At 37.7% G+C, this 14,362-nt stretch overlaps 1 protein-coding gene across 1 annotated transcript in view; it reads left to right on the top strand.

The window, feature by feature from the left end:
• Cd2ap (CD2 associated protein) overlaps window positions 1-13,704 on the top strand; it is a 76,571-nt gene extending 62,867 nt beyond the window's left edge. Inside the window, exons 14-18 of the mRNA XM_027387470.2 lie at window positions 1,248-1,360; window positions 2,063-2,164; window positions 4,851-5,026; window positions 10,592-10,655; window positions 12,572-13,704. Coding sequence (XP_027243271.1) covers window positions 1,248-1,360; window positions 2,063-2,164; window positions 4,851-5,026; window positions 10,592-10,655; window positions 12,572-12,613 — 497 coding nt within the window. The 3' untranslated portion in view covers window positions 12,614-13,704. The remainder of the gene's footprint in view (window positions 1-1,247; window positions 1,361-2,062; window positions 2,165-4,850; window positions 5,027-10,591; window positions 10,656-12,571) is intronic.
• The last annotated feature ends 658 nt before the right edge of the window (window positions 13,705-14,362 follow it).

Here is a 14,362-nt window from a genome sequence, read left to right as displayed (position 1 = left end):
AAAATTATAGCATCTGCTGTGATATATTTGTCCAAGGTAGAACACAAAAAGTAATCTATAAAAAACTTAATAGTCAGCCACTACTTCCAGTTATACAGTGCATATTTCCAAAGTGATGACTCTTTTTACCTTGTATTCTCCGTCTCTTAAATGAAAATTCTGTAAGTTACTTTGGATATAAAGTTTGATGAATTAAACTTTTGAGGTTAACACTGATGAGTATGTTTACTTTAGGTCTCTTATAAAGAAATAGCATATCATTGAATTTGGGCATGAAAGTGTCTGATAAGTCAGACAACTGTCAGACAAATGGTAATGAACAAGATGAGTCTCCTGGAAGACTGGGATATTTTGACTGTGGTTGATATTCCTAGTGCCTTATCTGAGCTACCGGATATTAGACTGACTTGGACAATATCAGGAATTTACAAAAGATTTAGTGCCATGTGTTGACATCTGAACTTCAAAGTAATAACAACTTGTTTAAGGTTTTCTGGCTACTCTAGAACACTCCAGGCAATGCATTCCGTTGTTTGAAGGGTATGATTTACCACATATGTCTTATATGCCCTTAAACCCAAATTATTTGGTAAAGGGTCAACTCCTAGCCTTTGATTGATTGCAGACAAACAAATTAGTGATCTATGTAGTATTTATACTTGGTATCTTACTTGCCTTAGAGTTAAAACTAGCTTATGATTCTTAGGTCTAAATTTTGAGTCCTGACTATAACATCCATATATGTTCATGTAATTAAATCATAACTTCAGTTTACATTGAGAATACATAGAAAGCAACAGGTACAGTTAACCAGATACAATTTAGTTCTTCAAATTTGGTATTAGTCTATAGTATGAAGTTTAAAATGTTGAACATGTAAATTTTCTCTTAAGTTGTAATTAAATGAGAATTTAAATAGATTTAAAAAAAAAATGAGAACCTCAGATAACAGTTTCTATAGTCTACTGCAGTTCACGGTACAGAATTCTTCCTATAAGAACATGTTGTTGAGCCTGACTGTTGTTACATGGTTAAAAAGGTCTTACTATATATATGTAGAAAGATAGATTTTTTTTTAAAGAGCATAGGTGTTTTTTCCAAATGCATATATAAAGCACTGATCAATTTATGAGCTTTTCTACTTAGTGATGACTTTTAATTCATAGTGTAAGAAGCCAGAAATAACTAGTTTTACCTTTTAGAAGGAACAACTCTCTTAGTTGGTAATACTTATTTTTATTCTCTAGATACTGTAAATTTTGATGACATAGCTTCCTCAGAGAACTTGTTACATCTCACTGCAAATAGACCCAAGATGCCTGGAAGAAGGTTGCCTGGCCGCTTCAATGGTGGACATTCTGTGAGTTTCCCTTACTTTAGGAAAACATAGAAGATTAAGAAAGTGCTAAGGCCTCTTTAAGATGAGAATGAGAGGGTTTATAGCCACATCAAATTTAAAGTCTGGAAGAGAGCTTTGTGATTGTTTACTTAAGAAAATGCAGGAAAAGCGATATGGTCAGTTCTATAAGGTCTTTGCATGAAAGATTGCAGAATCAGAAAATGAAGTTGTGTTGAGACCACCATCACAGAGCAGGGCCAGCGGAGAGCAGGGCCTGTGTTCTTCAGTCAGCACGGCAGGGTCAGTGAGGAGAGCTGAGCAGCAGATCCAGGGAAGGAGGGAGGTACTTTCCCCACTGCTTGGGAAGTCCTCCTCTTGGAGTGTTTGTTCTCATAGCCGAGTAACTTCTTTTCATGCTTTCTATTTGTCGTTTGGAGTGCAAATCTACTTCAGTGTTATATTAATTCATCAGCACTGTATTGCTTTAAAATTACCTCAGTGGAAAAAAGTTTTGCTTCTATGAGGAAAGCTGGTTTTGCATTTCACATATGTAAAAGTGTTATTCAGTCTGAAGTTACAGACTGTGCACACAGCTGTGAGCAGTGGGAACAGCAACAGCTAAGTGGTGGGAATGTTGGCTGTATTGTGAACATACTTATTAAAGTTTCCTTTTAATAAAATCTGTTTCTTGATTTTTTTTTTTTTTTAATGTTGAACATGTAGCCAACTCAAAGCCCAGAGAAAACCATGAAGTTACCAAAAGAAGATGATAGTGGCAACCTAAAGTTGTTGGAGCTTAAAAAGGACACGAGCTACTCGTCAAAGGTAGACCCACCATGGCCTAAGAATTGTTTTAATTTTTAAGATGTGTTGTAGCCATCAATCAGAGAATTTAAAGTATACTTTTAGAAAGATTATTTTCTCTCTTCTGTCAAGAAATAGAGTAATTCTTGTTTTTGTCACATCAGCTCTTTCAATAATAGAAGCACTTACCTTACTTTAAAGAATGTGCTTTATGTTTCATATTTCCAAGGCATAGGTCTGTACATTGTTTCATTATCTTATTGAACATACACTTTGGAATTAGTTCACATAAAATAATTTGGGGGCTGGGGCCTGTTTTGTTTTGAGATAGGGTCTCTGTCTGTGGCCCTGACTGGTTTGTACCTTTGTATGTTTACCAGATTCTCTCAAACTTGTGTTGATCCTCCCACCTCAGCCTCCATAGGCATGTATAACCAGGCTCAACCCCCATAAAACTTCAGCTTAATTACTTATGAAGGTGATCAGGTTGGAAATCATGATTTGTTCATTCATTCTTTAGTTTGGTTCTTGGCACCCTCTTTAGCATTCTGTATGTACTGGATTAGTGGAAGAATGAATGAACCCATCTGTTACATGGTAATGTTTCTTTTCTAAAAGCTAATCGTTTTTATTAAGGACAGTTTACACATATAGTTAAGTTTGTTCTTGGTCACTTTTCCTTTTTCTTTTTCTTTTTCTTTTTTTTTGTTTTTTGAGATAGGGTTTCTCTGTGTAGCTTTGGAGCCTATCCTGGCACTCGCTCTGGAGACCAGACTGGCCTTGAATTCACAGAGATCCACCTGCCTCTGCCTCCCGAGTGCTGGGATTAAAGGCATGCGCCACCAATGCCCAGCCCTTGGTCACTTCTTGAGTTTATCAAATCATTTAATCTGATCGTCTATATTGTCATCAGTCTCTTGAAACTTTTCTAAAAGGACTGATTTTAGTGAGATCCTCAAGTAGTCTGTGGACTTAATTCTTCATAATTATTTTTAAGTGAGGCTTTGGATATCTGTAATAATAAAGATGGAAATAGCACCTTGATGTTGATAGAGTTTTACTTGTAGATGCCCTCCTGGGTAAACTATCCACTAGATAAGCCAGTGAGTATCTCCTTCCTTAAATAAAACCACTAGTGATTGCAGATTCTTTTTTATTTCCCCCCTCCCCCAGCAATGAATACCAAACTGCTTTTGGAATTTCAGAGTTTTACCATTTATCTTTTTTTTAATGTTTTTATTCTTCAAGAATTTCATGCAGTATATTTTTTTATCATATTCTTGTCCCTCCTCCAACACTTCTCACACACACACACACAGACACACACACACACAGACACACATACACACACACACAGACACACAGACACACACACACACAGACACAGACACACACACACACACACACACACACACAGACACACACACACACACACACACACACACACACACACACACAGACACACACACACAGACACACACACACACACACACACACACACACACAGACACACACACACACACAGACACACACACACACATACACACACACAGACACACACACACACACACACACACACACACACAGACACACCTCTTCCTTCTCACCCAACTTCATGATTTTTCTGTCTTAACAAAACCCAACCCACAAGCAAACAAGGAGTCCAATTTGTGTTGACCAACTACACCTGAGTGTGGGGCCGGCCCTGGAGCGTGGTCAATATACACTTAGCTTCACTCCACTGAAGGAAACTGATTTTCTCTCCTGCATACAGCTTCTTTGCCAGGGGAAGGACTATAATATGTCCACTTCCCCTTCTCTGAGCTGGAAGTTTGTCTGGTTTGAGCTAGTGAGGTCCTGTTCGTGCTATCCAGTCTTTATGAGTTCGTATGTGCACCTGCCCTGTTGTGTCCTTTGAAGTCACCCACCACCCTGGGTTCTTAGCATCTTTCTACCTCCTGTTCTGCTTAGATCCCTGAACCATGAGCGAAGCATAGGCATCCCATTTAGGACTGAGTACTCCAAAGTCCCCTTTTCTCTGCACACTGTCCAGTTGTTGGTCTCTGTCTTAGTTATCATTTACTACAAGAAGCTTGTCTAATCTGAAGTTCTGGTTGGAACTCAGTTCAGGCAGTAAGCAGTCCACATCCAGTCCAGTGGGTCCCATTTATCTCGAAGCATAGCTGAATATCCTTTTTCTGAAATGCTTGAAGTCAGAATTCTGGAAAATTTTCACATGTGTAATTATATGTTTTTTTTTGGGATTCAAGACTGAACATAAAATTCATTTGTTTCATGTAATTCCTTACCTTCATTTAGGCATGCCTGCAGTTTGAAACAGTCTGATGTAGAATTTTTTAAGGTTAGGGATTTACAAATTAGGAATGCTTAATATATACTCATTAATTGCTTGTATTCTTGTTGTAAAAATATTGTGATCTAGGAATGTAGCTCAGAGTGCTAGCCTAGCATGCTCAAAGCCCTGGGTTTAATCCCTAGTACTGTATAAACTGTTATCTCAATATTTGGCATGTGGGGAGCAGGAAGATTAGAAGTTTAATATATGAGGATCTTGAGTTATAAGACAGCCTGGACATTTGGACTTGTGTTAAAAAAAAAAAAAAAGCAGAAGAAAACATAGTCTTCTGAATTTAAATATGTATTAAATATAAAGACAAATATAATTCGAAACATTTTTGTTTTTCAGCCATCTCTTTCAACACCTTCAAGTGCTTCTAAAGTAAATACATCTGCTTTCCTAACTCCATTAGAACTCAAAGCTAAAGCAGAATCAGATGATGTGAAAAAAAGTCCCCTGGATGAACTTAGAGCTCAGATGAATGAATTACTGGGTATGGTAGATGCATTGAGAAGGGATCATGGGTAAGTAACTCTTACTTTTCTCTTAAGCCTGCCCCCCAACATATCCAAAGACTTCTTTTAGGTGTTGTCAGGTGAAGCCCCAATCTCCAGAGTACACAAGTGCACGTTTTCAAAGACATTTGTATTATAGCACTTTCAGCAAAAACCTTGGTTGGAAACTTGTTGCAGTGTTCTATTCTAGAAGATCTGTATGTACCTGTGTGCCTAGGTAGGAGCTGGCTGGGCACCGATATCATTAAGTCTTGAAAATCCTGAGAAAACTGCATTGGTGTTTTGGGAAGGATCCATATGCTCATACTTATCTTCTAGAGGACTTTGACCTGTATTTCAACCAGGCTTACATTATATGGTTACAAAATGAATGGTTTCTAACCCACAAGAGATCTCTAAAGCCTTCCTATTAACTCTAAAAGTATTTGTTGCTGTTTGTGTAGTGTTATGGATCAAGTCCAGAGTGTTGAGTTAATGCATTCTACTGCCATTGACCTATGTCCACAGCCCTGAAAGTTTTTGATATGGTATATAGTAGGAGATGCCTAATTAAAAGTTTTAGATCTAAAAGAAGTTCAAAAGATACCCTATTGTAGATCCCTCCCCCCCCTTTAATGAGGAAATCAGGGTGTAGAAGTAAAGCTACTTACCTAATAGTTGCACAGTTCTTCAATGGCAGAGCCAACACTCAACCTTGTTTCTTACTGGTTTACAGATCTTTTGATCTATTGATATTTTAATGATAATCTTAGAAGTTCAATGAATAAATCAGATGAAAGATCAGCTAATCTAATTAAAGAGGATGAGTGTGCTTATCCCATCTCATTTGTATACATTCCTCCCCCAAAGGATTTCTTAGAATAGGATATAAAATTCATGCTTAGACCCTGAGTTTAATTTTAACTGTTTCTGCCTTAATACGCACTGGTCCTAGAATTCTGTATGATGAAAAGTAGTATTAACAATATAAAGTAGGGCCTGGTATGGTGATGGATGCCTTTAATCCCAACACTCTGGAGGCAGATGTAGGGAAAATCTCCTGCGTTCAAGGCCACCTTAATCAACACAGTTCTAGGTTAGTTCAGGGCTGTGTAGACTCTACATCAAATAACAAAATAAAAATAAATTAAAAAATAGCAGATAGGGACAAAGATTTTATTTAGGGTAAGTACTGAAATATATTATCTCTTGTATATATTGTGATTGTAGAATTTGTCATTTGATATGCCAGGTCTTCCTTGAGTCCTTTGGTTGATCTAATTTGAAAAAAAAAAAAAAATTCACGAATTCTGTACTACACATGGTAGAAACTGTATGCTCATTCCTCTCTAAATGTTGAATACCTCCTACCAGTTACAAAATTCTCTTGACTTGTAAGTTTTGTTGCTTTACACGTTGGATACCAAGTCTACTCCTTTGAGACAGATATCACATAGCTCTGTCTGGCCTTGTACTCTCACATTTAGTATGACCTTGAACTCTTAATTCTCCTGTCTCATTGTGTCCAGTGCTGCTATTACAGGTGTGTGCCACCACACGTAGCCCAGGGTTAGGATTTTTAATGAAGTAGCACTTGCATACATAAATTGCCTGTAGGTTCTCTTAAATTATCTGTAGAATGAGAACAATAGTTTTGATTTATTGTGTGCAATTACATATTTTAGAAATCTTTGCAAAGATTATTTTTCATCATCTCAAATTTCTCTGGAAAAATGAAGGTAGATGAAAGGGATTTTGTTTTGTTAAATCTAAAATCAGAACATTAGCAAAAGAATGTGTAAACGACACATATTGGTATACTAGTTGAGAAATGTACAGTGTGTAAGTCATGATGAATGATTGTGGCTACATAAACAGCATCAGTCTGTCCATGAAATGGAAGGTGGGAACAAATCAGAAATAAACATTCAGTGTTAGATTATGAAACCAGGATAAAAATAATACTGTCTTTAAGATATATTTGGGCTAGTGAGATAACTCTAAATAAGTTTGGTGTCTAAGATCTACATGGTGGAAGGAGAGAACTGACTCCATACTGTGTTGTTACCTTATGCTTTCTATGGGGAGGTTAAGGGGGTGTCTCAGGATTTCTATTTAGTGAGGAGATACCATGACCATGGCAACTCTTATAAAGAAACATTTAATTGAGGGGGCTTGCTTACAGTTCAGAGGTTCAGTCCATCATGGTGCTATGCAGGTGATGGAGCTAAGAGTCCTGCATCTTGACTCAGGCAACAGGAAGTGCACTGCCACACTGAGTGAAGCTTGAGAAAAATACCTCAAAAACTGCCCCCAGTGTCACACTTCCAACAGAAGATGTGGCCTTGATTAAAGGTGTGCCCTCCAGCCTCAAGGTCTGGATTAAAGGCATGTGTCATCCAGCCTTCTCCAGCAAGACCACACTTCCTCCAGCAAGGCCACACCTCTAATAGTGCCACTTCCTGTGAGCTTATGGGGGCCAAATATGTTCACACTGCACAGGAAGAGGGAGAGAGAATGAGAGAACCGGAGTGTGCAACATTTGTAATTGTAGATGGTTGTGAGCCACCATGTGGGATTTGGGAATTGAACACCCACTTCTTTCTTTCTTTCTTTCTTTCTTTCTTTCTTTCTTTCTTTCTTTCTTTCTTTCTTTCTTTCTTTCTTTCTTTAAGATTTTATTATTTATTATGTACACAGTCTTCTGCCCGCATGCCATCAGAGGGCGCCAGATCTCATTCAAGGTGGTTGTGAGCCACCATGTGGTTGCTGGGAATTGAACTTAGGACCTCTGGAAGAACAGCCAGTGCTCTTAACCGCTGAGCCATCTCTCCAGCCCCGCTTCTTTATTTTATATGTATTTTGTGTGTGATATTGTATGTGTGTAATTACTTTGACCATGTCTACCTCTTACTACCCCCTTTCTAAGCCATCATCCTTAGATGCTCTCAACTATGTGTTCTCTTTTTTATTTACTTACTTTTAATAACCCTCTGGGTCCAGCTGCACAAGGACGAAACGTCATCCATTGGAGCATAGGCAAGCTATCAGGGTCCAAAACCCTGAAGAAACTGATTCTTCTCTCAGCAGCCAGAAACTGCCAATAGCTCCTGAGCTTCCTCAGTGAGGCTAGAATGTTAACTGAGAAAGACAAACCCTTGCTTTTTGTGACAGGGCCCCCATGTTATCCTTAAATTCATTACATAGTGGAGGATGACCTTGAACTTTTGAACTCCCATTACCCCCCCCCCCAAAAAAAAAAAAACAAAAAACAAAGCAACAACAAAAACATCTGAGATAAAACTGTCAGGCCCAGGTTTTTATGTTTTCTATGAGAATTTTTCTCAATAGATCTTGTAAATTTTTTCAATTTATTTTTCTTTTTTTTTTTTTTTTCCTGTATGTATGTCTGTGTATCATGTGTGTGCCTGGTGCTTGTGGAAGCCAAAAGAGGGTATTGGCTCCCCTGGGAAGGAGCTGCAGTTTTGAGCCACCATGTGAGTGCTGGTAACTGAACTTCAATCCTTTAGAAGAGCAGTCAGTGCTCTTAATACCTGAGCCACCCTTCCAGCTCCTTTTGTAATAATTTTTAAGCCATTTCTGTATGTTGCTCTTTAGGAGAATTTATCTAGGAAATATTAAAAGACAGAAGTCTATACATGTCAGTTTAGAAATTTGCTATACTTAGAGATATTATTACTATGTGAATTCCCCTTTCTTGTTTTCTATGACCCCAGAACAACTAACCAATAAAACACTAGATATTTGAATACCAAATGTCAGTTTAAAGTGAAAAAATTGAGATACTATCCTCTGTCTATTTTGAGTCACTTTACTCCATGACCTCTGGGTGAATTTCTACTTGCTAAATAAACTACTTACACTATTTGGTTTTTGGAGACATGGTTTCTCTGTGTAGCTTTGGAGCCTATCCTGGCACTCGCTTTGGAGACCAGGCTGGCCTTGAACTCAGAGATCTGCCTGCCTCTGCCTCCCGAGTGCTGGGATTAAAGGCATGCACCACCAACGCCTGGCTACTTACACTATTTTTTAAAAGAAAAAAAATAAAAGTAAAATTTAACAGCTTGAATATATTTTAAAAACTTCTGGGAAAAAAAAAACCAACAACAAATACTTACAGAATTACTATGTAGACATGTCCAAAATATATACTTAAACACTATGTATATTAGAAGGAATTGAAAAAGTAATAGCATGAGTTAAAGATTGTAGATTATTGGTTGGAATATTTTGGTTTGGGGAATTTAATGTAATACTTAATTGAAAGCAATAGACAGTAACTTGAAGTCCAGTTATCTTACCAGATAAATTGTAACTTGCCTTGTAATTAACCTGGTGATAGTCACTTTGTCATTTGTTTTGAGTACTGGGGTGTCCAGCCTACAAAATGTGTCTTAGGTGATTATGGAGAACTGCTTTTATAAGCCATGTTATTTATTTCTCTGTCTCTAGAAGCTTTGAATTTGCCTAGCTGTCTGTCTGTCTATCAATCATCTCTCTGTCTGTCTATCTATCCTTTTTTAAAAGACAAGATTTTCTGTGTAGCTTGGCTATCTTAGAACTTGCTCTGTAGACTGGTATGCAGGGTGGCCTTAAACTCAGAGATCTGCCTACCTCTGCCTCTCTAGTGCTAGGATTAAAGATGTGTACCACCACTGCCTGGCTTAATTTCTTTATCTTAGATACTTTTGTCACTCCCCATTCTCCCCCCATTTAGCTTTCTGTTGATTCTTTGTGGACGACACAGCATGCATCTCAGTCCCACTCATCTCCCTGTCCTCCACATCTCCCCCCATGCAAAATAAAACAAAATAAAATTTGAAAGAAAAGAAAAATCTCTTTGTGGAAACTGTAGTGTGGCCTGTTAAGTCACACAGTATATACCATTTAGTCCATTCATCTTTACTTGCAAGTGTTCATTGCAATGAATGTGTCATTGGTCTGGTTTCTACCATGTGGGTGCTGGAAACCAAACCCAGATCTTCTCTGTAAATGCAAGTACTCTTAATCACTAAAGTATTTCTCCAGTCCCATCCCCCAATTTTAGCTCTGTTATGCCCCACCCTACCCCACCCTCACAACCCAGAACCCTCTATAATAGTAAGTTTTATTATGACTTTTTCTAGTGGTCTCTAGTGTTATTTATATGGGGAGGGAAAAAATGACACCAAAGACATTTATTTTTATTATTGTGTATGTTTCTGTTTGTGGTTATGTGTATGTGAGTGTATTCCCTACCAAGTCCAGAGCGGGACATCAGGGTCTGCTGGAGTTGAAGTTATGAGTGGTTGTAAGTCACTTCATGTTAGTGCTGGAACTAAACTCAGATCCTGTGGAAGAACAGAAAGTGCTGTTTTTGTTTGTTTGATTTTCATCTTACATTGAACTACTCAAACTAAAGAATTTGAAAGTTTTCTAAATGAACATGGTCATTGTTCCTAGGAACTTATTTGTTGGGTGCTGTGTGTGTGTGTGTGTGTGTGTGTGTGTGTGTGTGTGTGTGTGTGTGTGTGTGTTAGTTAGTTAACATCAGTGAAATAGACTGTAAAACTGACCGGTAAACTTTGCCTTTAGGAAAGAACTGGAAAAGCTACGCAAAGAATTAGAAGAAGAGAAGGTCATGCGAAGTAATCTGGAGGTAATGCATTTCCAGTGTTAGAAAATGTGAGGGTTTGCTTTTTCCCATCTCTCCACTGTGTGGTTGGCTCTGTTGCAAGTTGTCCTCTCCTACCTCAAGTGAACACTGCACCATTTCTTAGTAGCAATTTCCTAAGTTCCTTATGGAATCTATAACATTGTTTTATTTATGCAGTTAAAAAGATTCTTTTTTCTTTCTGTTTTGAGAACCACACATGAGGAAAGGTTCAGGCGCTGGGCTGTAGTCCCAGACAGTAATTGTTCTAAGTGCTAATTCAGGACAGTGTGTGAAGCACCTGGTATCTAAGGGAAAGCACTTTGTGGCACTCACTTGCATTTGCCACTGGAGAGACTACATTATTCTGGGGATAGCTGGAAATTACTCTTTCTTTCTTTCTTTCTTTCTTTCTTTCTTTCTTTCTTTCTTTCTTTCTTTCTTTCTTTCTTGATTTTATTTATTATGTATACAACATTCTGCTTCCATGTATATCTGCACACCAGAAGAGGGCACCAGATCTCATAACAGATGGTTGTGAGCCACCATGTGGTTGCTGGGATTTGAACTCAGGACCTCTGGAAGAGCGGTCGGTGCTCTTAACCTCTGAGGCATCTCTCCAGCCCTACACTTAGTTTCTTTATCTTAACTTTTCTCCTTGTTTTTCTCTTCACTTGTGTTCTGCCTCTTCTGAGCCTCCTCTTCTTGGTCACTACCACCGTCACACCTCGTCTACTTTGCTTCATTACTTACCTTTAATGTCTTGTCAGAGAATCAGAAAGTGTGTTTTCTAAATTTCCTAACTGAAAAGGGCTACTTCACAGCTCCATATCCAGTGGGCTTAGATATTTCTGGAACCTGCAAGGAGCTGTGAGGATTACTAATCATACTACAAAGATGGAGCAGGGTTTAGAATGATGGTATAGCAGTGAACACAGCTAGAGTCATGTTTTTTATTATTTGCCCTGTGGGAATCCTTATCCTCTGTAGCTCCCTGGGATCAGTGTATGTTGTCTTGAAGGTACTTTGTCAGTTACCACAACTTCATTGATACCTGACAGGTCTGCCTTTGGCACCTTTGTTTCTTTATATGAAAATACTCATTCCTCCTGCACCATTTTTATTTAAAGACAAAGCCTTTCTTCATCATCCAGCTTCCCCCTTGATCTGTTATAGTTGTTTTCACTTTTTATTTGGGGTTCATTTGCCACAAGACAGAAATAGCTCTCACTCTGCCTGCTAAAAATGTTCTACATTTTCCATCTCGGATTCTTTACCATGAAATCAGTTTGTGTGTTGTCTGTGGGTCGTGGTCCCGGTCGCCCCCCCCCCCCCCATTTCTTGAGGCAGGCTTTGCCTTAAACCCACTGCAGTATTCCTGTCCCCGACTCCCAAGTACTGTGAATACAAACAGGGGACACCGCATCCAGCCTCAACCCTGTGCATTTTACGTTATACTTGCTGATGGCAGATCTGGGTCTCTTCTTCAGCTTCTGAGCATGTCACATCTTACCATTACCATTTTCTAGGAGTTTTAGGGTCAGTGACCCTGCATTCTTCCTACATTCTCTTTCCTTTTCCTTTCAGGTGATTTTTCCTTTCATTGTGTTTGTGTGCAAGGGGTGAATGCATGTCTCTGGTTTTCTTCCAATACTTCAAATGCTTGTATCACTTAGCATTGTTGTTCTAGATAAAAGAAATACATTACTTTTTTTAAATTTCTTGCTGTTTTGGAACTTGAATAACTATATTTCCTGCTGACACTCTCATTCAACAGTATTAGTTTTTGCACTCTGGGGAATTAGATTTTGATGTTAAAATTAGAATTCCGAGGCTGCAAAGTGTGGTCTTGTGGTGCAGAGAGGCCAATTTAGACTGTACTAAAGGTATTTTATGTTGTATAATTTATGCTTTGTTTTTAGGTGGAAATCGCAAAGCTGAAGAAAGCTTTTCTGTCTTCTTGAGGTGGTGTGGACCCAGTGTTCTTAATGCTCCAGGGATTTAGGAGCAACACCTTGAACTTAACTGACTTGTTAAGACAACAAATGTGGTGTTGTGGTGAAGAAATGAGAGGACATGAACTATGGTATCTATTGAAAAGTTGGGGGGGGTGACAAATTTTTTTATATATTTTGTTTTGCCAATATGAAAAAAAGAGGCCTTATTTCTTACTGTGCTGGGATAGCAAACATTTCTGTTGTTTGCTTGAAAATACTACTGAATCTGTATAAAAAGGAATGAAAGTTCACAATAGTTTTTTTTATTGAGACTTGTATTATTTTTAAAGAGTTCTATACTATAAATATCGTACTATCTTTACAAATAAGCTGTAAGATAAACTATTTGAGATGGACAGGTTAGCTTTATAGTAACTAGAATCACTGCTTTCCTGTAATATATAAGGACATAAACTTGTATGCATACACTACATATACCACAACACACACACACACACACACACACACACACACACACACACATTTTTAACTTCTTACCCAGGGTTACACTGTTGTGCCTGTTTGTCTGCAGTGCTGTTTGTATATTGGGTTATAAAATAGGGATTCCTAGTTACCAGGTTCCTCACCTACCACATAATTAATTATTAATGAAATAACACAAAAAAGTAAATTAAACTTCTAGAGTGTTCTATAATGCTCATACTATAGGATTCGTTAAAGGAAGTTAAAATATACTGGATTAAGCTTTGAGAAAATAGGAGCTTTGTTCTCAATTCATGTGGCCTAAGGAATCGAAAAATGTCATGCTAGTTCTTATATGTGCCTAGACACTGCAGCACATGTGGGATATGTAAGCACCAGCCTTATTGCTGTTTCTTATGCTCATTCTGCAGTCTTAAATATAACTCATTTCATTATCTTATATTTAGCTCATTGTATCCTTCCTTAATTTTCACTAATGGTTATCTTAGGAAACAAAGCCTCTAAACCCAGATGTTTTCAAAATTGCAGAATGAGGGTCCATATTGGAACGCTATCATGTAAACACTCAGGCTTTACAGACATAATTCATCTAATAAAACAAATGAACTCCTAGAGATATTTTGGACTGTTACTTATGTAAACCATTAAAAGAGTGTTAGTATTTCACAAATAGTAACATTATAGGTTATGTAAATCAAATGTAATTGACCATATTGAAGGTCATTTCAGAATGGATGCTTAGCTATTCTTCAGCATCACAAATCAACAGTTGAACATCTTCAACCAGATCAACTGCATTCAGGGTAGTATGGCTCAGACCAGACAAACATTTAAAAATGTTGTATCTGTAGGGCAACATGTCTAAAAGCAAAGAGGTTAGTTTTAAAATGGGAAATGCTTTTATTTGTTAAAAATCAAAAGTTAGTTTTTAAGGTTTACTTTAGTAAATCAATGAAGGTATCATGCTTCTTAACAAAAAAAAAACACAATACTTTTCTTTACATTTTAATCTTAAAATAGAAAAGTCTTTTTTAAATGAGATTTCTTGTGTTGCTTCAAATAGAAGAGAACTGAAGTAGAAAATAATACAATTGCCAACCCCAAATTACACTTGATTAACTTCTGGGGACAGCATTAATTACACATCAAGTGTGCATTCTAGCTTTTTTGGTTGTTTGACAAAGGGTCGTAAATATCCTGGGTTGGACTGGACCTTGTTATGTAGCAAAGATCATTTGAAATTTCTGATTCCTCTGCCTATGTCTCCCAAGT

Source organism: Cricetulus griseus (assembly GCF_003668045.3).
Source record: "Cricetulus griseus strain 17A/GY chromosome 1 unlocalized genomic scaffold, alternate assembly CriGri-PICRH-1.0 chr1_1, whole genome shotgun sequence".
NCBI lineage: Eukaryota > Metazoa > Chordata > Mammalia > Rodentia > Cricetidae > Cricetulus > Cricetulus griseus.
This window is presented reverse-complemented; position numbering and strand designations above follow the sequence as displayed.